The 25428-nt window shown below is 35.7% G+C and overlaps 1 protein-coding gene across 3 annotated transcripts in view; it reads left to right on the top strand.

Annotated features, from left to right (window-relative positions):
* The first annotated feature begins 2500 nt into the window (after positions 1–2500).
* LOC136025878 (sodium- and chloride-dependent GABA transporter ine-like) overlaps positions 2501–25428 on the top strand; it is a 107002-nt gene continuing 84074 nt past the window's right edge. Inside the window, exons 1-3 of one of the 3 annotated variants that reach the window (XM_065701916.1) lie at positions 2502–2745; positions 11479–11668; positions 19398–19570. In XM_065701916.1, coding sequence (XP_065557988.1) covers positions 2622–2745; positions 11479–11668; positions 19398–19570 — 487 coding nt within the window. In that variant the 5' untranslated portion in view covers positions 2502–2621. Of the gene's footprint in view, positions 2746–11478; positions 11669–19397; positions 19571–25428 lie in introns of all 3 variants that reach the window. The other 2 variants (XM_065701917.1, XM_065701918.1) reach the window with 2 other exon arrangements.

Genomic DNA, 25428 nt, shown 5'->3' with positions numbered 1-25428 from the left:
GAGCGGGGCGTTGAAAAGGGCCTCTTTCATACACGGAGTAATTTCTTTTCATTTTATGTTTTAATGTCGCTCCTTACCTTCAGTTAAAAAAAAACTAGTTTTTTTTATTTAGTTTCTGAACGTTTTTGAATTAATGCATGTTTGATTTTGGCTCTCCGCACATAAATTATTAAAATTAAATTTGCATATTAATTCTTTTTTGGCTAAATGGCTTTCTCTTAGTTTCGATCATCCGATTTTTAGACATAAAGGATGGGGAAGCAGGCCTAGTTGCCCCCCCTGATTTTTCGGCTACTTAAAAAGGCAACTAGAAATTTTAGTTTTTAATGAACTTTTTTATTAGTAAGAAATATACGCAACTTAAGAATTAACTTACGTAACAAACGTCTATGTTCTTATATTTTTATTATGTATATGAGGGGGTTTTTCCCCTCTTTAACACCTCGCTCTTTACACTGAAGCTCAAGTTTTCTCCCAATTCCTTAAGAATGACCCCTGGATCAAATAGTTGAATGACCCCTGAATCAAATAGATAATGAAATAAATAGTTGAAATTACAAAAATGCTTTAGCATAAAAGAGCGAGGTATTTAGGAGAAGAATCCCTCATATGCGTAATAATCTCTCTTCGTTTTAAGTTTTAATGCTACTTCTTGCTTTCAATTGGAAAGACTTTTTCATGTTTATTTTTTCATTGTTTTTTTATAGTATTGCTAGAAAATCCTGCGCTCTTTTCATTGAATTTCCTTTCCCCATGACATATTCCTCTAAGGAAAGATCCTCTCACTTAGCCCCCTCCCCTCAACCCCCCCCCCCCTCAAAACAAAAAAATCCCCCTGAAAACGTCTGTACACTTCCCAATAACCATTACTGTATGTAAACACTGGTCAAAGTTTGTAACTTGCAGCCCCTCCCCCGGGGACTGTGATGGAGTAAGTCATCCCCAAAGACAAAATTATTATGGTTTTTGATTATGCTGAACAAAGTGGCTATCTCAAAATATTGATCCGTTGACTTTGGGAAAAAATGAGCGTGGGAGGGGGCCTAGGTGCCCTCCAATTTATTTGGTCGCTTAAAAAGGACACTAGAACTTTTCATTTCCGTTAGAATGAGCCCTTTTGCGACATTCTAGGACCACTTTTGTCGATACGATCACCCCTGGGAAAAAACAACAACAAATAAACACGCACCCGTGATCTATCTTCTGGCAAAAAAAAAATATGAAATTCCACATTTTTGCAGATAGGAGCTTGAAATTTTTGCAGGAGGCTTCTCTGATACGCTGAATCTAATGGTGTGGTTTTCGTTAAGATTATATGACTTTTAGGGTGTGTTTCTCCTATTTTCAAAAATAAGGCAAATTTTCTCAGGCTCGTAACTTTTTATGATAAAGACTAAATTTGATGAAACTTGTATATTTAAAATTAGAATGGAAATCCGATTCTTTTGATGTATCTTTTAGTATCAAAATTCTGTTTTTTAGAGTTTCGTTTATTATTGAGCCGGGTCACTCCTTACTACAGTTCGTTACCACGAACTGTTTGATAATAAAACTTTGGTGACGGTAAAAAATTGGCAAATCACAACATTAGCATATACGGGAAGGGGGTTACTGCAATTCATCCGTTTTCACGGTAACCCCAAAAAAGTGCTTTGGTGTCGTAAAATTTACGAATGCTTACTCTTCTAGGGTTAAGAAAATCACTAGTCACACTATCAGCACCTGGGGTCGCATTATTTTTTAATCCTTTTAGCAGTCACTAATTCTTCCTCACAAAATAGATTTTTCTTCACATCCAATGTGTCACAAAACTTTTTCATTTCCCTCTATATTTTTCCTGTAGCTATATCCCGGTTTAGTACATTCTCAAAATGATCTACCCATCTCTCTTTAAGTCTTTCCTTATCAATAATTGTGGCCCCATTCCTATCTTTAAGTGATACAAGTCCAGGGTGACTACTCCTCTGAATATATTAGCATGCCAGTACAATATTTTACAACTTTGCCGTTTAGCCACATCTTCCATATCCCTGGCAATTTCATCCACACCCTTCACTTCACACCTTAAAGGTATAGTTATAACGGAGAAAAATCTAGTATGAGTAACTAATGAGGGATCGAACTGGCACCAGTTTTGACAAAATCACTAGCACCATTAAGCCTTCCATGTCTATTGGCATTTTTTTGACATGGCAACTGTGCTTTTTACAGAAACTTAGATCATACTATTTTGTCAATTAAACTAATTGAAAAAATGCCAAGAAACGCCAAATGCTAGATGGCGCTAATGATTTTTTTTTGTAGAAACTAGCATCAGTTTCCCTTCTTGTAATATACCCATATTCTTGCACTAGATCTAGATGTGGAAGGGTATAAACCTAGCTCATTTAAAAAACTTCAATTATCCTGTCATTTCTGCCAATCAAGTTTTTATCGAATTAAAGGCGGAATTAAATACGTTTACAAAAGGCATTTATCAATTCTTGATTAGACTCGTTTACTTGGTTTAGTAATAAGCTGACAGTTTGCAAGTTTTGTTTGCCGTGAAAACCGCTCGAGCATTTTTCCTCCTCAGGGTTTTTTAAGAAAATGAAAATCATAGCTGTTGCTCGGAATTTATTATGAAAATGGTGGAAAATGTGTTGGAAGATGATTCAAAACGCAGTCGTATAATTGATGATAGTGATATCCCTTTGATTGATGCTGATATTGATACTGTGACGACCAATGATATACAGAGAACAGGTAGGATATCTTTTGTGTTACAGGCAAGGGTGTATCCAGGATTTTTTTTTTTTTGGGGGGGGGGGGTGCATCAAAAAAAGTTGGTACGCCTTATAGTGACCACACTGTTGTTCTTTATTTGGGTAAAACCGGTTTCTCTATTTATCTTATTATCTTATTCTCGATTTCTCTAATTATTAGATTATCCCGGATTATTTATTATCCCGGATTATTATTATATATTATTATCCGGATTATTTATTATAAATAATTAGATTATTTATATTATCCCGGTTTCTCTAATTATCTTATTCTAAGATAATTAGCTCAGTCTCAGTGACATAAACAATATTTTAATAAAATATCTAATGTATAGAGTTGGTTAGGTATTTAATGTAATGCGTTCTGGGCGGCCTGTTTTCCATAATTCTCGGTTGTAGTTTTCATAGCCTGGTTTTGTTACTTAAGCATTATGTTTTCATCAGATCTTGGTATATTTCATTAGAATTAACCTAACTTCACTTATCTGGTGTAGTTGCTATAACACGTAAGTACCGGATAAAGGTTAAGAGTAATGGTTTCTTCAAAAGGTGATGGAACTCTTACTTTATGATATTTAGCAAGAATCACTACTATTACTACCACTACTACTAACGACTCACCACAGAACCAAACCGCCTGAGCCAACAGAGCTACGCACGCTCCTCCTCCAATCCAATCTATTCAAAGCCACTTTTTACACCCTTCCGGGAAGTTCGTATTTCCTTTAAATCTTTCTTTATTACGTCTCCCACCCAAGACCCACCAATGTGTCCACCCATCCTGTGAATTGCAATCCTTCTCCCAGTAATGGGGTAAACTGCATGGTGACTCAGAACACCATCAAGGGAGTATTCTCAACAAAAGTACTACTGCGGCAGGGCATAAGATCCAGATCTATGGACAACGACCTCTGCAAAGGGCTGCCTTGACCCTTTCTGGGTATCCGCAAGACTGGGGACCTTGCGGTAAACTCTATTCCCACTTGAGGAGCGGCGCTCGTCGAGGAAATTACAGCTTAGTAAACGACACAATATTCGCACGGGATGTTAATGGATAATTCTTCAGTGCTTGATCTATTTTGACTTGTGTTTTCGGGCGAAAATATATCTATTTTATCTACTATGAGTTGCCTTCCCGTAGTAGCATCATATTAAGGCATAAATATATAATGAGTCGGAGGTAATAGGATTGGTACTGTCTGTGCAGGATTTCTTTGTCTACTCTTGTTGATTGGAGAGCATCCCCAAGTTCTGAAAACAATGTGGTGACCAAGATGGGCCCAGAACTGGACAAAACATTCATTTATACTAGAGGTGCCAGTGACTTTGTGCTGTCAGGTTCTAAGCCGGCTTAAGCGCTTCGGTGTAGACTTGAGAAGATGTGCTGGTCCCTGTCCTGCATTAGTATTCAGGACCATTACTTTTCGTGAGGCCAAAAATAATCTCAATGATTTAAAGAGCATATGAATTGGAACTTGGAATTTTATTTCGTTAAAAAATGACTGTCGTATCGACATTTTGATTGACGAATTCAGACGGTTCAAACTGGACTTATTAGGAATTTCAGAAAACCATTCCCCGGGGGCAGGAAGCATGAAATTAGGTGGTATAGAATTTGTTTACTCAGGCAGGAAGGATGGGGTACATAGGCAGGGAGTAGGGCTCATGATGAATAAGGAAGCTGCTAAGTCTTGTTTAGGCTGGGAAGGTATTGATAATAGAAGACTAATTGCTTATTTTATGACTAAAAACTTCAGGGTATCAGGTATAGTAGTATATGCCGTTGAACCGACAGACGGAGATACTAGTGACTCAGATTAATATTAATTACAGTTACAGGAGCAAATAGACAGGGTCCCAGGTAGAAATATAGTGTTTTACTAGAAGGTTTTAACGCCCAGGTTGGTAGAAATAGGGATAGATGGTATCCTAGTCTAGGTAAATTTTGTGTAGGAAAAGAAAACAGCAATGGCTATAGACTTTTGCAATTTTGTAGGTATAACAATCTAGTTATAACCGATACGGTGTTTGGTCATAAAATGGCCCGCGTGTTGACATGGTATTCACGTGATGGTAAGACAGTAAAGGTTATTGATTATGTTACGTTAAACCAAAGACTGGCAGGATCAATACAAGATGCTAGGGTATATAGGAGTGCCGTTATTGATGTTAAAAGTAAAGATCACCATCTAGTGGTGGCAAGGGTTAATTTAAAGCTGGCATTTCGGAATGGTAATTACCTACCAGGAAGTTAGGATGTTCGTAGATTCCAGGATGAGAATTTGAGAGAAACTTTTCAGGGACACTTGAATACTAAACTTGAGAGTTTAAGATTTGACAATATGGAATATGTTTGGAATAATTTTAGAAAAACAATTTGTGAAGATGCTGATGGCATCTTAGGGAAGAAAGTTAAGACTGCAGCTAAGAATATTAGTGAAAAAGCTTTATGTTTAATAGAGAGGAGAGGGGGTTTATACAAGAATTAACTTAGTGATAGATAAAAAAGGAATGTAAAGAAAGTGGAGAAAGCAATAAAATATGAACTAAGGAGGTGTGAAGTGCAGGCAATGAATAAAATTGCAGAGCATAATAGTAAAATATTGTACTGACATGTTAATAAAACTGCTACAAGAATAACACTGCTGCGGTTAATGTAGGAAATGAGATTAGCAGCTGGTTTTGTGATATAATAGGCTGGTTTTGGAAATGAGATTAAGCAGGGCTGTGTTCTATCCCCCTTTAAATGGATCATCTGATAGACTTTGTCTTAAGGAGCACAGGAAATGCATTGGGAGACCATGGAATCAGATGGGGAGGAAAAACTCTCCTGGACCAGATTATGCTGATGATTTTAGCATTCTTTTAGAAGAACTTTGATTTAAGCATTCTTTTAGAACTTTTAGAAGTTTTGTGAGTTCAGGGCGCTAGAATAGGTTTGAAAATTAATGTTAAGAAGACTAAATCAAAATGGCTAGGAATAATTGAATATGAAAAGGTGACTTTGGATAACGAAAAGAATGATCAGGTGGGCAGCTTCTCTTACCTTGGTAGCATTATCAATAAAGACGGTGTGAGCAGTGACGATGCGAAAAGTAGAATAGCCAAGGGTCAGGGTGTTTTCTCACAATTAAAAAAGGTTTAGAAGGATAGGAAAATAAGTCTGCAAACGAAGACTAGAATATTGGAATGTACAGTGATGACTTTGGTCAAATATGGCTTTGAAGCATGGGTGCTCCGAAAAGTGGATGAAGATTTACTAGATATTTTCCAGAGAAAATGCCTAAGGATTGTTCCGGGTAACCAACTGACTGATCGTATTTCAAACAAACTACGAAAAATGTGGTTCAATCCTACTTTCTAAGGCTATAATGAAAATAGGTCGAGATGGTTAAGACATGTTCTGTAAAGGAAGGATGACAGATTGCCGAAGATTGTCCTTTTCGGCCAACCGTCTAGGTCAAAACGGAAAGCAGGTTGTCCTCGTCTTGGGTGGGAAGATCTCATAAAGAAAGATTTAAAGGAAATCGGGACTTCCTGGGGCGGTGTAAAGAGGGAGGCTTTGAATAGATTGGTATGGAGGAGGAGCGTGCGTAGCAGTGTGGGCCGAAAGGCGTTTAGGTGCTGCGGTGATTCCTGATAGAGTAAAGGTTAAAAATAGCGGCTCTCCAAAAGGAGATATGCTACAACAAAAAGAGAGACACTTTTAAGTTGCTAATTTTGTGAGCATTTTTATGCCTTTGCTCTTATTTTTGGCAATTCATCCCCGGCACCCCTTCCATATAACCTTACACTACATATAACACTACGTAAAATAAAAATGGAGCCATTAAATTTCTCATTTTATGCTCCTTTTCATGGCAATAATTAAACCACTGTATAAGAAAGGTGACAAGAGTGAATGTCGGAATTATCGAGGCATTAGTCTGGTCTCTGTAGGTAGCAAATTACTGAGTAATATGATACTTTTTAGACTGAGACATGCTGTAGACAAAGTTTTAAGGGAAGAACAATGCGGTTTTAGAAAAGGTAGAGGATGTGTCGACCATGTTTTCACTTTTAGGTTAATAATTGAGAAGTCCCTTCGTTATCAAACACCTTTGGTCCTTAGTTTTATCGATTATGAGCAAGCTTTCGATTCTGTTGATAGAACAGCGTTAACAAAGGTCTTATCGTTATATGGTATACCAGAAAAATACATTAAAGTGATTTGCGCTATGTACGAGAATAATACTGCTGCGGTTAAGGTAGGAAATGAGGTTAGCAACTGGTTTTGTATTAAATCAGGAGTTAAGCAGGGTTGTGTTCTATCCCCCTTTATATGGATCATTTTGATGGACTTCGTCTTAAGGAGCACAGGAAAGGCAATTGGAGACCATGGAATCAAATGGGGAGGAAGAACGATCCTGGACTTAGATTATGCTGATGATTTAAGCATATTAGATGAAAGTGTGAGCAAAATGAATGAATTTTTAGAGGTTTTACGAGTTCAGGGTGCTAAAATAGGCTTGAAAATTAATGTTAAGAAGACTAAGTCACTAAAGTTAGGAATAAGTGAAGATGAACAGGTGACCTTAGGTAACGAAAAGATTGATCAGGTTGGGAGCTTCAGTTACCTTGGTAGTATTATTAGTAAAGATGGTGGGAGCAGTGAAGATGTTGAAAGTAGAATAGCTAAAGCTCAGGGTGTTTTTTCACAGTTAAAAAAAGTTTGGAAGAATAGAAAGATAAGCCTACAAACCAAGATTAGAATATTGGAAGCTACAGTGATGACAGTGGTCAAATATGGCTCTGAAGCATGGACACTCCGAAAAGCAGATGAAAATTTACTAGATGTTTTCCAGAGAAATTGCCTACGGATTGTTCTGGGTACCCGGCTGACTGACCGTATTTCAAACAGTAGGTTGTACGAAAAGTGTGGTTCAATCCCGCTTTCTGGGGCTATAATGAAAGAAAGGTTGAGATGGCTAGGCCACGTTCTACGGATGAAGGGTGACAGATTACCGAAGATTGTCCTTTTTGGCCAACCGTCTGGGGCTACACGGAAAGCAGGTCGTCCTTGTCTGGGTTGGGAGGATGTCATAAATAAGGATTTAAAGGAAATGGGAACTTCCTGGGAGGGTGTAAAGAGGGAGGCTTTAAATAGATTAGGTTGGAGGAGGAGCGTGCGTAGCTGTGTTGGCCTCAGGCGGCTTGGTGCTGCAGTGAGTTATTAGTAGTAGTAGTTTTCATGGCAATAGTCTTTACCTTGACAATGAACCAACCACTGATGGGCACATATATTTTTTTATTTTTTATTTGTAGAATATATATATATATATATATATATATATATATATATATATATATATATATATATATATATATATGTATATATATATATATATATATATATATATATATATATATATATAAATAAGTTGTCTGTCTGTGTGTCTGTCTGTCAGGTGACATCATGTTTCTGTGTCGACTGACGTCATGAAGTTAGTTGTCGTCATTTTTGTTATGACGGTGACGTCATTAATGGTATTTAAGACATGCGTTCACGGAAAAATGTTTAATTGTAAAATGACTGAAGAACCTACAATGGCAACAGCCGAGGAAGCTGCTCAAAGAGTCTATGCCAAAAAACTTGCTGCTGATAGAGAAAGTAAGAAAAGAAAGCGTGGATATAACCGGGAATATAAATGACGACCGGGACACAGGGACACAACTACAACGGGGACGCCGGGGGCACAGGCGGGATATATAATTGACGACTGAGACACAGGGATTGTTTGAATAGAAATTACAGACCGGGACACCGGGACACAAATGACGACCGGGACACTGGGACACAGGGAATATAAATGACGACCGGGACACTCAAAGAGAAATTACAAACTGGGACACCAGGACACAAATGACGACCGGGACACGGGGAATATAAATGCTATTTATATGCACAGACAATGGGACGGCGAAGAATGTTGTATATTCGCATGTTTTACGTAGTTAAAAATATATATTTATGTCTATCTCTATTCACAGGTGGGACACAGGGACACAGCTACAATGGCAAGTAACGACTTACGCGCGCGGGGGGGGGCTTGGGGGGGGCGCGAAGCGCCCCACCAACTAGATGTTGGGGTGGCGCGAAGCGCCACCCCAACAGCTAGTATATATATATATATATATATATATATATATATATATATATATATATATATATATATATATATATATATATATATATATATATATATATATATATATACATATACAGATATATATATATATATATATATATATATATATATATATAGTATATATATATATATATATATATATATATATATATATATATATATATATATATATACAGATATATATATATATATATATATATATATATATATATATATATATATATATATATATATATATATATACATACAGATATATATATATATATATATATATATATATATATATATATATATATATATATATATATATATATATATATATATATATATATATATATATATATATATATATATATATATATATATATTGTTAAAACTTATTAAACAAAATAAGTTTTTCAAATAAAAGTGAAAATCACAAATTTACATCAATAAATAAATCAAACACCATACGAATAGGAATTAAAATAAATAACCGATTCAACTCAAAACGAGGAGAAATTAACAGTAGTAGGACTGACACGGCCCCTGCCCTCTGAAGACCAGAACATAATTTGCACTTTACTGAAATAAATGTAGATCGATAATTCATTATGCACATAGTGATATTACGCTAACTTTAGGCTAAAGTTTTACTATTTGTCCCTATTTTTTAAGAACAACACCCGAAACTCAAGGGCCGTTTAACAAGAAAAGGAATGTTTTTGAAAGTAGTAAAGGCTTTAGGACGAAGAGCAAGGTATTGAGGAGGGGGCAATCCCTTCATATACGGGATAGTTTATGTTCGTTTTGAATTTAATGCTGCTTCTTATTTTCAGCTGACAAGACTTTTTTATTTTATTTAATTGCTTAAAAAGGGCAGTAGTAGATATGGCGATTGTTTTTCAAATAAAACCTCTCTCAATATACACGACCACTGGTCTGATACGACCAGAAGTAAAATACAACCGAAAAACAAAGACAAAAGAAGGAGACATACCATTGCTACCCGCCTTTTCCTAAAAAGATTTTTCCTTGTTGTCCAGGGTGGGATGTAATTCTCCTGTGTAGGGCTGTTAATCATGATAATTCCAAAAAAGTACTTTTTATTTCGATTTGATGTGATTTTCTGTTGGGGGGGGGGATCAGGCTCTGTTTTGATTTTCCCGAAAGTTTGTTTTCGCTAAAAAAAATTCTATAAGGATCAATCAAAATCATAGTGACCTAACCTAAGTCAGCTTGAAATGACACTTTAATCTCACAAAGCAATTTTTTTAAAATCCATTTTTAAACTATTGGTTTCAATCGTCCGTAGTTCACTCTTTACGTGGTTATGGCTAACAAAGTAACCACGATGCAGCCCCAAATTTTCAACCAACAACCTAAGAAACTTTATAGGAAACTTGGTCTATTTTTTTAACGTGAATGACGGAAGGTGCCTTTTGTTTCACTTTACAATTTTCCCCTTCCATTAAAAATTACACTTACATTTGATTACCTTTACATTACCCTTACGTTAGAATTTTACCCATACATTATGAATTTCGTGACTTTAGAAATCCTCATATACCAACTTTTGTGTACATCAGATTTCGTTCGTTGAATTTGGACTTACCACTTACTGTCTTTTTATATCCTCCACAAGGTTGTCATGAGTGCCCTAAAAAATATTAAATTTCAGCTATAAATAAATTTACAGTTTTTGCATAATTTTGACTGAAGTAGAGCTGTGCCGCTAAGGAACTATATTACCCTTACATGGTCGAAGTTTGCAGTTGGGGAGTTGAGAAAGTTGTGAGTTTAATAAATACTGTATTCAATATGTGTGATGCTTATATAATTCAATATATTCAATGTGTGTAGATAATTCAATATGTGTGATGCTTGCGGAAACCCTGTTCTTGTTCTCAAATACCTGTTTTACAAGTGAAAACCCTACCACAATCCGAAATCAAAAGACAATATGGATAAGTTTTACAAGTGATGTTTGATTTTCACTATAGTTAATATTGAAGGATTTCTGACTTTGCTCACTATGCATGTGAGACTAATATTATGGTATAGAAATTATCCAAAGTCAAAATCCCTCAATTGTTTATTTTGAAGTGGTGTTTGTTTTTAACTAAAATTGGAATTGAAAGCTTCTAAATTTTCAAACACCAAAAACAAGAAAAACAATAGAGAATTTCTCAAGACAGTGGGAAACAAATTAGAATGAATATTTCGGCCCTATGTCCAAGGGCCATCCTCAGCAACACAAAAATATATAAGAAGAAAAAACTTGCAACAGGACAAGATCAACAAAACTAATAGGAAAAATCTTTTAAAACAGTCCCAGCATCCCTACCCTTGGACCTAGGTCCGAAATATTCATTCTAATTTGTTTCCCACTGTCTTGAGAAATTATCTATTGTTCTTCTTGTTTTTGGTGTTTGTGATGGAAAGGCAGCGAGGTCTTTGTTGCTATTTTCTAAATTTTTGGATTACAAATCTGAGACTAATTTTGCAAAATAGAAGGCCTAGAAGCTATAATAAATTTTTCGTAGGATCAGACTCATCCCCTTTTAAATGGAGCTCGGATCAGCAACGAAACACTCTCGATTTGGACAAGTATCAGCTGACAGTGAAATCGTATGCTTCAATTGGCTTAGGTGTTTCAGATGGACGAAAAATTTTTGTTCGGAAAGTTGACACGACAGCGAATGACGAAGAAAACGACAATGATGATCATTTTCTGTGAGTAAAATTTTTAATTGTCCTGTGTTTTTTTTTTATGCGTCGGCGTCGGCTGTAAAGTAAGTAAAAATAAACTTACCATATCCAAATTTTCAAAAGGCTGTCTGCCCATAAAAAACTTAAGGTATAATGTTGGAACCTCAGGGTATGGTTCACTAAGTCAACTAAAACTAAATTTAAAGACACTATGTGTATCCAATTTTCTCCAAAGGTCATATCTCTGATGTCTCAGAAACGGCTAAGGGTATTAACTTAAAATTATCAGGGCATGTTGAATGGTTAATTGAACTAAATCAAAATGTATCACGCGCATCAGGTATGATATCTTAGGAAATTCTAAGGGAATTATGTTGAAACTGTCAGATAATGTGGAGTGGGTGGTTGATTATTATTTGTCTATACCCAAGGTTGTAAAAACATGAAGGTTGGGATTTTTTCGGCCTTATAGAACCCCAAAGATTATTAAGATTGTCAAACTATGTATTTGAATATTTTACCCCGCGCCCATCTACCCAAAGCCAAGTATTCACAAAAATTGTTGCAAAATTTTGTCCAGTATGTAAATAGCGAGCCAAAATCTGGATTCTTGTAGAGAAAAATCAAAAAGATTTAAAATATTATTTTCTTAGCCAATGAAAAAGAACATTCCAATTAAAAGAGGGCGCAAATAAATTTTAAAAAAACATTTCCACCAAGAAAGTTTCTCGAAGAAAAGTAAAGAGCTATATTAACACTCAAGATGAGTAGAAACAAAGTCAAATGATTTGTCAAGCGCAAAACTACCATAAATCCCTATTAATAAATAAATGAGCAGAAGCTACCACAAAGAGGAGTAGGGCTAGCGCATACTGTTCCCTCTTAAGACCAGAACATAATTTACACTTTACTGAAGGTTCTAAACGTTCTAAACGTTTTCAGCCTTACAACATATATAATAATGCTTTTCCTCCTCAACGTCCCGCTCTTTACGCTAAAGTTTGACTCTTTCTCTTAACTCTACTTCTTAAAACGTAAAAAATTTTAGCAAAAACTTAGCGGGCCGTTGAGGAGGAAAAGCCCCTTTCATATACGGATTAATATCTGTTCGTTTTAAGTTTTGATGTCGCTTCTTACTTTCATTTAAAAAAAAACTTGTTTTTTTATTTAATTTCTGGACTTTTTTTTAATTAATGCATGTTTTGATCTTGGCTCTCCACACATAAATAATTAAAACTAAATTTGCATATTAATTTTTTTTGGGCTAAATGGCTTTCTCATAGTTTTAATCGGAAGATTTTGAGAAAAAAGGAGAGAGGGAGGAAGCCTAGTTGCCCTTCAATTTTTTGATTACTTAAAAAGGCAACTAGAACTTCTAATTTTTTTACGAACATTTTCATTAGTAAAAAATATCCGTAATTTACGAATTAACTTACGTAACAAACTTCTATATTCGTATGTTTTATTGCGTATATGAGGGAGTTCACTCCTCGTCGATGCCTCGCTCTTTACGCTAAAGCTTAAATTCTGTCACAATTCCTTAAGAATGACCCTTGAATAACAAAGGCCGTAGAATAAATAGTTGAAATTACTAAAAATACTTTAGCGCGAAGAGCGAGGTATTACGAGGAGGTAAACCCCTCATATGCGCAATAATTTTTGCTCGTTTTAAATTTTAATGCTGCTCCTCACTTTCAGTAGAAAAAAAACTTTTCATATTCATTTTTTCATTGTTTTTTTTTAAATAATGCTAGAAAATCCTGCGCTCCCTTCATGGAAATCTTCTTCCCCCATGATAAATTCCTCCAAGGAAAGTTACCCTAATATATCCCCCTGTTTTCAACCCCCCCCCCCTCCAAACCAAAAAATCCCCCTGAAAACGTCTGTACACTTACAAATAACCATTACTATATGTAAGCACTGGTCAAAGTTTGTAACTTGTAGCCCCTCTCACGGGGACTGTGGGGGAGTAAGTCGTCCCCAAAGACATAGTTATAAGGTTTTTCGACCACGTTGAATAGAATGGCTATCTCAAAATTTTGATCCGGTGACTTTGGGAAAATAATAAGCGTGGGAGGGGGCCTCAGTGCCCTCCAATTTTTTTGGTCACTGAGAAAGGGCACTATAACTTTTCATTTCCGTTAGAATGAGCCCTCTCGCAAGATTCTAGGACCACTGGGTCGATACGATCACCCCTGGGAAAAAAAAAACAACAAACAAATAAACACGCAGCCGTGATCTGCCTTCTGCCAAAAAAATACAAAATTCCACATTTTTGTAGATAGGAGCTTGAAACTTCTACTCTAGGGTTCTCTGATACGCTGAATCTGATGGTGGGATTTTCATTAAGATTCTATTACTTTTAGGGGTTTTTCCCCTATTTTCTAAAATAAGACAAATTTTCGCAGGCTCATAACTTTTTATGGGTAAGTCTAAACTTAATGAAACTTATATATTTAAAATCAGCATGCAAATGCGATTCTTTTGATGTTACTATTGTTACAAAAATTCTGAAGATATGACAAATAAAAACAAAGATATGAAAAATAAAAAAATTTTTTTTTTAAATACTGTTATGGTTTCTATCTTTAATACCCCCTCAAAAATCCTATTTACGTTCCTATTCCGGTTGTTATAACACTTAAATTGTGCTTTTGTAAAGACAATCCCCCTCCGTCACTGCACGAGTCATTTTGTGGATAAAAACACCCATACATATTTTGGGGTTTTTCAAATTCCTGGATAGGGGCGTATGAACCCGAACTTTCCCCCATGCCACATGGATAAGATCCGCGTCTAAAAGCATGAGTGTAACTTCATAAATTTACCCGGATTTACAAATTTTATTTTCGGAATTGATCTTGTACTCAGTTTGAAATTGAAAGCATCTTGCCAAATCTGATGGAGGTAATGACTACAAATATACAATACGTAATGTAAATCTGGCAATGTATCAACTTTTTTGAGACGCCCAGACAATTCTAAATTTATTGCAGTTACTCGTAACGATCTACGCTGTTTTCTATACCATTACTTTAAAAAAAAAACAAGTTTTTCCTCTGTAAGGAAAGAGCGAAGTTGCAAGTTTAAACGAAGGGATTTTTTTTCGCAGTTTAAGCAAAAAATATTTCTGCAATTCTGGTACAAATAAATTGATACGTGATGTTCCCTATGTTTGTAGGTTTCTGGGTAGCCTACTTGTTACCAAAATTAAACACACCCAAGAAGTGAAGTTACGCTAATCCTAATGAAGTATAACCTTCATGTAACTTTAAGTTTATGTAATAGTATAATTTTGGGCTAAATATTCGTAAATTAGAGGTGGGGGTAAAGTATTTGGGCAGCGCCACTAACCTAACCCCCCTCCTCCCTAATATGCAAACACATATCCCAAATTATATAAGTCCAATGCATTCTGTCGCCCGTCATTCGTCATTGTGGCTATGAAACCGGTTTTCTTAAATCTTATATTCAGCAAAATTGTCGACTGTGTTTCGTATCCATTAATGCTAAGGTGAAGAATCCTGCCTTTTTCGGTATAGTACGCCGAGTGCCTGACGGAACATCTAAAAGTGACCTATGCGATCTCGCTAATAACTATACAGAAATTGTTCAGTTAGGAAGTACGAAGTCTTTTCGATTAAAGCTTGAGTCACATGACCACCTAAAGTATGCCACTGAGAATCCCCTTGTTATTGGTTACAAGCGTCTACCCATAACTGAGTGCAAGTTTTTGCCTACCCAGTGCTACAAATGCCAGTGCTACGGCCATACTGCAAATAACTGTAAAGCTTCCCCGAGATGCTCTAAATGCGCTGGTGACCACCAGAACTCCAAAGAAAACCCGTGTCAACTTGTCATGAAATGCGCTCTCTGTGGCTCCTCCGACCACCCCTGTTATTCGTATAAATGTCCAGAAGCACAGAAACTACTGCTTAAGAAATGAACAGTCAAACTTTAAGGATAACTACTTAGAACATAAATGGTGGTGTTATTAATAAAAGGCTTTTTCTGTATCGCCTAATGGAGTCATGTGACGTACTGTGTATACAAGAACACTTTCTCGCCAGTGAAAGTCTGCACATTCTTTCACTTGATGGATGGCTGAAAGTATTTGGGGTTTCAGCGATAACCAGTCAAAGTGGAAAAGGGAGGCCATCCGGTGGTATAGCGGTACTCGCCCGAGCGGAACTTCTACCGACTCTTCACTCGTCTTCTGACAATTATGTTGCGGTCAAAATAAACGAGACTGTCATTTACTCAGTGTACATGCCAACTGACTACCGAGACCTTAAGTCTGAACGCAAGTTCAGTATCGCTTGCAAAAAATTAGCAAGTTCCGTTAGTGGTTCAAAACAACAGGGACTAAACGTTATACTAGCGGGTGACATGAACTCTAATCTGTCTGGTACAAACCCACGTTCACAAATCTTCCTTAATGCCCTCGCCGGTCTTGAGGTTCTTTTGAACGATCTTGATTTTACATACATCCATAATTCGGGAGCAACCTCGGCCCTTGATTTCTTTCTTCAAACCAAGCAAGTGACATTGCCTCTCCCCTCTCCATATGTGAACAGTACAATCAACATTTCCGATCACTTACCCGTGTCCTGTTCTTTCAATACAACTATTAAGCCAAGCATAGGTCCCAGCAATGTCAGGAAGTGGCGTAAGAAATCTGACTGGAAGAAGATCAATATAGACGAATACCAGTCTGTTTGTGATGAAATGATGGGAAGGATCAAGGTACCCTACCACCTTCTACAAGCGAATCCCAGTCTAGAAACCACTGAAAAACAGATTGATTTAAATGTATATTGCATGGAAATAATCCATGCTTTGAGAGTCGCTGGAAGTGCTGCGGTACCACAACGCAGGGTTCGCATTGGTACTGAAGTTCCACACTGGAAAGAAAACCCATTCCTAGCTCAGCTTTGTCATGCTTCTAAGTTTTGGCACAAAATGGGGATGGATATAGAAAAGCCCCGGTCAGGTGCTAAGAATACGGTGCGGATTTATCTGAAAAGAAAGTTTGCCAAATGCCTGCAGAAGCACAATGCTACCATTCTGGACGAAAATAGTAACGCGCTGAAAAGTGAGCCAAATGCCGTGAGGAATTTCCTTAAAAGGAAAAAAAGAAGTGATTGCGACGGTCCCAGCCTCTGGCCCGAAGAAGAACAGTGGAATAATTATTACAAAATAGAATTTACAGCACCCGACGCTCAGCTTGTGTCGAAATATGAAGATAACCTTGATCTCCTGTTAAGTGAAGCATCGCCTTCACTCGGGTTTGTAGTAACTATTTTTGATGTTCGGGCGGCAATAATTAAAGCAAAGAAGAAGTTCTCGCGAGGCATTGACCAAATTTGTGGCATGTATTTAGCCCATGGCAGCCAAAGGGTCCTTGAGCATCTTACTCTGTTATACCAGATGATCTTCACTTGCGGTTTAGTGCCAGATTCCTTCTGTGTTTGGGTTGTCACGCCTGTATTAAAGAAAGGAAAAGACCCTGCTCAATGCAGTTCTCACCGCCCCATAACAGTTGCCCCAGTTTTTTTGCAAAATTGTTGAGCTTTTTTTTATTGATGAGTTATATAGAGTCTGTGAAAGCCCTGATAACCAATTTGGTTTTAAACAATCTGTTAGTAGAGAACATGTTCACCATCTCATTTGTAATGTACTTTTAGAGTGTGACCAGACAGGGGAAAAGGTTATAGTAGCTAGTCATGATGTACGCGTACGATTCTGGCGTCCATGCTCAGATACTGTCATGTGCGCTCAAACGTGGCCTTGACAGATCAATAGTCCTACCACTCAGAAATTTATATAAGAAACTGAAGGTTATAATTAAAGTCCCGACGATTGATGGTCCACAAATTTCGGCTGTAGTAGTTCCAGTAGAAAAAGGCATACGGCAAGGTGCAGTTTCTTCTCCTACCCATTACAATAATAGTGTTGTAGAATCACAAAAAGATATTGAGATGAGTCTTGTGTTTAGAGGTAGAGATATATCACTGTTAAATTATGCCGATGATATACTGAATTTAAGCCTTTCTTTTGGGATGATAGAAAAGAACTTTGATATTCTAAGAAACGCTTATTCCGAAATAAACCTGTCTTTTAACGAAAGTAAGAGCGAAATTGTTGTTTTCAACCGTCAAAGCTCAGATGACATTCCTGATATCCCACTTGGAAATAGTGTCGTGAGACCAGCGCCTAGTTTAGTTGACCTCGGGCTCCCAATCGGTCGTGATGTGAAATCTACGAGACCACTGCTAGTTGAACATTTGACCAGCAAGATCCGCAAATATTATGGTCTACTCATATCTACCCAGACAAATTATAATAGACATATCAGAGCAAGACTTTTCAATGTGCTGGTGCAGCCACATGTTATTCGTCTTTCCCCGTTTTGGAGTCTATTAACCGATCGGAATAAACATACCATCTGGTCATGCTTTTACCGTTTTTGTAAGTTCTTGTTAGGCCTACCACCCTGGACTAGAAACTCTTTGATTAGTGAAAGATATGGCATTCTTGATCCATACCTGGCCGTCCAAAATCAGCTGTCTCGCTATGATCTCTCTGCAAAAATAATTCCCTGTATGGGGCGATGCTGCCATAATCTTATTCTTCTTATAAGTTATCTTTCTAGTTTAGTTATATTTCTTTTGTTATTTATGTATTATGTAGGACAAGTATTTAGTTTCTTTTTTTTCTTTTTTTTGTCGTTTTGTTAATTTCGTTTGCTTTTTCTTTTCTCCATAGGGTTATCTTTGTGGGTTATTAATAAATGATGAATTTGATGAATGTGAAAGATGAGCGGCGGTCTATACTGTGTTTGTAAATATTTCTAGTTATCAAAGTAGCTTTACTTCGTCTGTTCTACTGATCTGCTAGTCTATTTTATTATACTGTTTTTCTTTGCTATATTGGCTTTGTTGTGCTTGCTATTGTTGAGTTATGTGTACTTTTGTTTTTGCTTTGTTTATTAATTTTTTCTCTGTACTCCACTGTTTATACTTTTGTATATATATATATATATATATATATATATATATATATATATATATATATATATATATATATATATATATATATATGTATATATATAATGAAAAAAGAAATCACCAATGCAACAGCACAAAAAAAAGAAAGAAAAGAAGAAAAAAAGACAGAAGGAGAAAAGGAAGACTGTTTTCCTACATTAGTAATTAATATAGATCAGTACTTGAATGAGGCCTTAACCCTACTCATCCATCCAATTGCATAGGTCAAACAGCATAGCCATACACAATCAACCATAAAGAATAATCCATGGACAGGCAGTCGATATATATATATATATATATATATATATATATATATATATATATATATATATATATATATATATATATATATATATATATATATATATATATATATATATATATATATATATATACTAGCTGTACAATAAATAATTCTATAAACTGGCTATACAGTAAATAAATCTGTTCACTAGATTTTGTAAATATAGAATTCAAAGTTAAAATATATAACCATTTCCAAATTTAAATATATTGCAAGTTTCAAACAAGGACGATTCGCCTTTGAAAACATCTTTTTAGAATTTTTTTTTAATTTGTAAAAAAAAAAAATTTAATTCCTTACACGAGTAACGCTTTTGATTTGTTTTTCACAGTGTGGTAGTTTTTCTTGATCTCATAATATCACCTCTTATCTCTTATTCATCTTTTGTCACATTTAGGGAACATTTGGAAGCCCTTTCAGTTTTGTCGTCAGCGGAAACTTCAGTTTGGTGGAAGGAACAGGATCACAGGAAAACGTCAAGGATGGAATTTTTCCTGTCTTTTGTTGGGCTTTCTGGAGGATTTGCAAACATTTGGAGGTTCCCTTGGCTCTGTTATAAGCATGGAGGAGGTATATATATATATATATATATATGTGTGCAGACCTACTTCAAAACTGATAAAGCCATGTACAAAATTATTAGAAAGAAACTGAAAAATGAAAGTAATACAAATAAATAAAAAAAATATGGGCTTCTAATCCTTTAATATAAAATTACCTATTGCTCCTTAAAAAGAAAAGGTTGATTTCAGGACCCGAAGCTCAGGATTAGAACGATTAGAACAATTTCAGGATTAGCAGCTCATTATTCAACATATCTTGGAATTAGCCCACAATAGGGGCTGTTGAGAAGGAAAGGTGTTAAAAAGGTGTTCTTACTTCGTAATATGCAGAATATTTGTAGTTTACACATTTTGAGGGTGCTTCCACTATATTTTATCCCCAACCCCTCCTAAATAATTTCTTAAACCAAACTACTTTTCCATTTACGAAAAATTAAGGGAGAAAAATGGGTTTTAATTTCCACAAAGCAGTGAACAAAAAATAAAGCAAAAGAATGCTTTAATGACAAAATTCTGAATATTCCTGCCCCACATCCGGGGGCCTTTCTCAGCAGAGAAAAACGAAAAATATTTTAAGCAAGAGAAAAAAACAGTTATTTAAACAAATAACATACACAAAAAACAAAAAAAAGACAACTAAACACACGAAAAGAAAAAAAAAGAAGAAAGAATAATTCAAATTATAAAAAAAAAAACAAGTAAGAACACTTCAAATTATAAACAAACTTCAAGCACTGATGTTACTACATAATAGTGTAAACCATAAATTAAATAATTATAATTATATTCATAAATTAAATGAATTTTTGTTGTTTGCTAGTTACGCTGCAGTCCTTTTATTTTTTCCAGCTTTAACCTCATTCTGATTTTTGTTCGCAAGCTTATCACTTGTTCCAGGATAATTATGTAAATTACTACTCGTTGACGATTTTACCTGCTCCTTAATTTGACTATTATAAATTGAGTTTATCTTAAAGTCCCTTTCATCTCTATTAATACTATTACCCCCATAGATAATTTCTTTAAAGTCAAATACGTGTTCAGTACAGCAAACTTTTACGGTTTTTATGGCCCTTGGTATTAACCAAGTGACATATAGCAATCGCAAATTCTGTCGGTCTGTCGGTCCCGGTTTTGCTACTTTAGGCACTTCCAGGTAATAATGATGTGTTAATTATTCGTAATGCTGATAAACTAGATTTTACTATCTATCGAAAGCCAACACAAAACAATAAATATCTTCACTTTAATTCAAATCACCCCCCAAAAGTTAAAAGAGCAGTTGTAACTTCCCTCATTGATCGTGCCCTGAATATTTGCTCCGATTCGTATATAAATTCAGAAATAAACTTTATCAGAGATATTCTTTTTGGTAATGGATACCCCATTCCTTTTGTCAATAAAATAATTAACCGTAGAATAAAAAGACATTCTTGTAAAATCGAAGAAGATATTTCACAATGTGAGGCTACTGATAAGCCCTCAAATATTGTCTGTCTTCCGTATATCCCAAAAATCAACACAAAATTAAAAAATATTTGCACAAAAAATAATCTGTACGTAGTTTTTGCTAATAATTTTAAAATCATCAATTTCTTAAATTCCGGTAAAGATAAGACCCCAGTTACTCGCCAAAGAGGGGTCTATCAAATACCATGTGATTGTGGAAATTACTATGTCGGCAGAATACATCAGAATCTAGAAAAACGGTTACAACACTATAAAAAAGACATAGACAAGGCATTAATTTCAAATAGTTCCAACAACTCCTTTGATTCTGCTTTAGGTTGGCATATATTTAATAATCCGTCCCACACGATACTTTTTGAAAAATCTTCACTCATCAGTAATGATTTGGGGATAAAACAGGTAACAGGTCGTTCGAGAATCAATCGAAATTAATCTAAAATAAATAATAATATTTCTTTGAACAGGGACTAAGGGGAATAATCACTCAATTCTTTATACTCAAATTTAATTAAAAATGATCGAACAAAATATTTTACTAAACCGATTTATAGTAGTATTGAACCAGCTACGAAAAGGCCTTTTAAGACAGGCTGCTAAACAAGCAAGGTTGGCTGTGAGAAATTGCATTTAATCACTTTGTTCTCTTTAGTTTGAATGAATTTATATTCTCACTTCATTCTTTTTGTCGGTCCTGGTTGAACTTCGTTGAAGTAAGGATGCTAGGGCTGTTTTTTGTTTAAGTTTTTAAAAAACATTATTTAGTTTTAATTCTCACAATTTAATGTAAGTTTATTTATATATACATATTTTCTCTCTTGTTCTCGTATTGTGCTGAAGACGGCCCTTGGACATTGGCCGAAATATTCACTGAACTGATTTCCACTGTCTTGAAAAGATTTTCCCTATTGTTTCTAATTTGTATTTGTTTGTTATGGAAAGGCAGTGTGGTCTTCGTCGTTATTTTCGTCATGTCTTTGAGGATGACAACCACCCACAGCCCTCAAAGGGCTCATTGGATTGAAAATTGAGAGAGCTAGTGTCTTTTTTATTAGACGAACGTTATCGGAGGGCAAATGCCCCCCCCCCACAGCCATCATTTCCCCAAATACTTCCGACCTAAATTTGGTATACCCATTCTGTTCGACGTATTTGATAGGTCCGAAATTATGCCTTTGAGGATGACAGCCATCCTCCCACAGACCTCAGGAAGTGGATTGTAAGCTACCCCCTGGGGGCAAATAATATTCCTATAGAAAGCTTTGTTGTAGAAACTTGAAAAAGGGTTTATTCAATTGGAAATTGAGAAGACTAGTGCCGTTTTTATTAGCCGAAAGTGATCGGAGCGCAAATACCCCCCCCATGCCCATCATTTCCCCAAACACTTCTAATCAAAATTTTGAGATGTCCGTTTTGTTCAACATAATTGATAGGTCCAAAAATTATGTCTTTGTTCAACATAATTGATAGGTCCAAAAATTATGTCTTTGAGGATGAACCCCTCCAGCCCTTAGGGCGTGTTTGTGTATACATGGTGGTCATATTCGAAGTTCTAGTGCTCTTTTTAAAAGTCAAAGTGATCAGAGCACAGCCACCCCCCCACATACACACACACACACACTCACACACAAACACGTGTGTGTGTTTTCCTGAGATGCATCCAATAGAAATTTTTGGACAGTCCGTGTATTCAAAATAGTCTAATGATCATATAACAAGGCTTTTTGGGGTTGATACAAACCAACAGAGCCTGAGGGCGAGGTTTGTTAGTTATGGCCCTGGGGAATTTAAGGTTCTTATGGAAGGGAGGTTTGTATAAACTTTGGAAGTAGCTGGCACAATTGTTTGAAACTCGAAGTTCTAGTGCCCTTTTAAGAGTCAATAGTGATGAAGGTCAACTAACCCCTCCTCCCCCCATCTACCTTTCTTTTCACGAAATGCATCTGATTGAAATTATGCGATGGTAATTTTGTTTAAAATCGTCCAAAGAACATATAACAATGCTTCCAGAGTTGGCACAATCCCCCGATCCCTAGGGCAAGGGCTTTTTAAATTATGCCCTCGTGGCATATAAGGTTTTTATGTAATGCATGTAAAGGTATGTATGTTTGACTTCTACTTTCCCAAAATACGAAGGGCATTAAGATGAGTCTTCCAGGGAATTTTGAGGGGAGTGTCGAACTAAATCATAACATGTTATGTGTATATGGGTCTCAAAAGGGGTTAACTTAGGAATGAATGAGTATAATAATTTGGAATTTCCAGGAAATGATGAGGGAGTTGATAAATTGACTTAAAATGCAATATTTGCACGCTACTACTACTACAACCATTGCTGCTTCTAGTGCTACCACAAGTACTATTACTGTACTACTACCACTACTATCACTACAACTACTAGGTCTGTAGCGAGTACTACTAGGGCTGAGGATATTGAAAAAAAAATATTAAAGGAAAACGTTGAGGGGAAAGTTGAACTAAGTCAATACATACTATGTGTATACAAATTGCTGATACGGGCGTATCAAAAATATTTTTGGAATGGCTGAGCATATCAAGAGGAAACTTCAGGGGCATCATGAGCGGGATGTTTTGTTGACCAAAAGACAAAATGTACCTGCTATCAATGCTATTAATGCTGCTTTCAAAACACACTAAGTACATGCAGATTGTCAAAGGGCGGATCTCAAGAACTGATTTGATTATTAAGTTGAAACTTTCAGAAAATACTTAATGGGGAAGAGCAATTGACAAAAAGGCAAAATATACATATCAGTCCTAATACCACTGCTACTTTTACTTATACAACTACTGCTTCTAAACTACTCCAACAACTACTTAAACTGCAACAACTTATAGGGCTTAGAGGATTAAGGTGAAAAGGGCGTCAAAGGGATATCAAACGCGCCCATCAACATTTTTTGGAACGTCTTAGCCTGCGTGAATGTGTCATTAGCCTGCGTCATGGTGCCCCGGTGAAACTTCCGGGGCACCATTAAAGCGATGTTCAACCGGCCAAAAGGCAATTTGCACATGCTATTACCGCTATTAATACTTCTGATACTACTGCTGCTACTACTACTAATGCAACACTAACACTGCAACAATTTCTACTACCACAAAAACTACTGTGATAATAGTACTATCAAGTCTAAGTCTATGAAGTTAAAATTTGAGAGAATATTGATGGCGAATTCAAACTAACGAAAGACACTATGTGCATTTAGATTTTCAAAATAGTTTGAATTGAGAATTAATTTGTGTATTAAGTTTGAACCCTCAGAGAATATCTACACAGGAAGATCAATTGACCAAAAGGCAAAATTTGGACACTACTACTTCTACTACTGCTACTGCAACATTTACTAGTTCTACTACTACTGCTACTATTGCTCCAACTTTTTCTATCACAACTACTTGTAAGGTTAAGAGCATTAAAATTAAAATTTGAAGAAGCATATAAATATGCAGGTTATCAAAAGAGCAAATCGACAATATCATAGCAATGGCTAATTGTATTAAGTTCAGTAATTATACTACTGCTGTGACTACTATTATAACTGTACCTAAGGGTATGAAGGTGAAATTTTCAGAAAATATTTCTGAAAATTTTAACTGTACGGATGACAAACTGCTATCCATATATCGTTTGTCAAAAAGGCATATCAGCAATATATTATGAACAGCTTCGTATGTGAGATTAAAACTTACAACGCTTGTTGTGGGGGACTTTGAACAAAAAAAAAAATATTTGCATCATAATACTACTGCTTCTACTCCTACATCTAATACTACTGCTAATATTATTATTATTACTGCTACTAAAGCTAAGACTACTACTATTAACTCTCCTACTGATACTACTATAACTAATGGTGCTAATACTACTACTAATAAACCTAAGGGTATTAAGGCGAATATTTTGGGCAATATTGTAACTGTATTGAAATAAATCGAACACACTTTGCCCACATAAATGTAAAAGGGCCTATCAGCAATGCTCCAGGACCGGTTGATGGTATTAAGTAAAAAATTTCATTCAGTCTTGAAGGCTAAATCGTAAAATCGTAAAATTTAAGGGTTTTTCGGGGTCTGCCCAGAGGCTCTCAACCTTTAGCAAGTCTGGGATATTTTCTTTTAATACAGTATGCGCACAAGCAAAGTGATTGCTCTGCTTTTCGTGTCAAGATGGTTTCGAAAAAGTTTTTTTTTTGTTATTTAGCAATAGTTCGTCTAAAATGAGAAAATTGTTGCCAGGTTTGATGTTATGAAATTTTTGATGTCAATACCATACCTAAGAGGATGCATGTTGAATATCAAATAATGTTAATGATCAATGAAACTGCTTTAAGAAGATAAAAAAAGATTTCCTTTGCGAATAAAAAAAAAAACGACAAC

Source organism: Artemia franciscana, chromosome 4 (genome assembly GCF_032884065.1).
Source record: "Artemia franciscana chromosome 4, ASM3288406v1, whole genome shotgun sequence".
Taxonomy (NCBI): domain Eukaryota; kingdom Metazoa; phylum Arthropoda; class Branchiopoda; order Anostraca; family Artemiidae; genus Artemia; species Artemia franciscana.
Note: the sequence above shows the minus strand (reverse complement) of the source record. Positions and strands in the feature narration are given on the sequence as shown.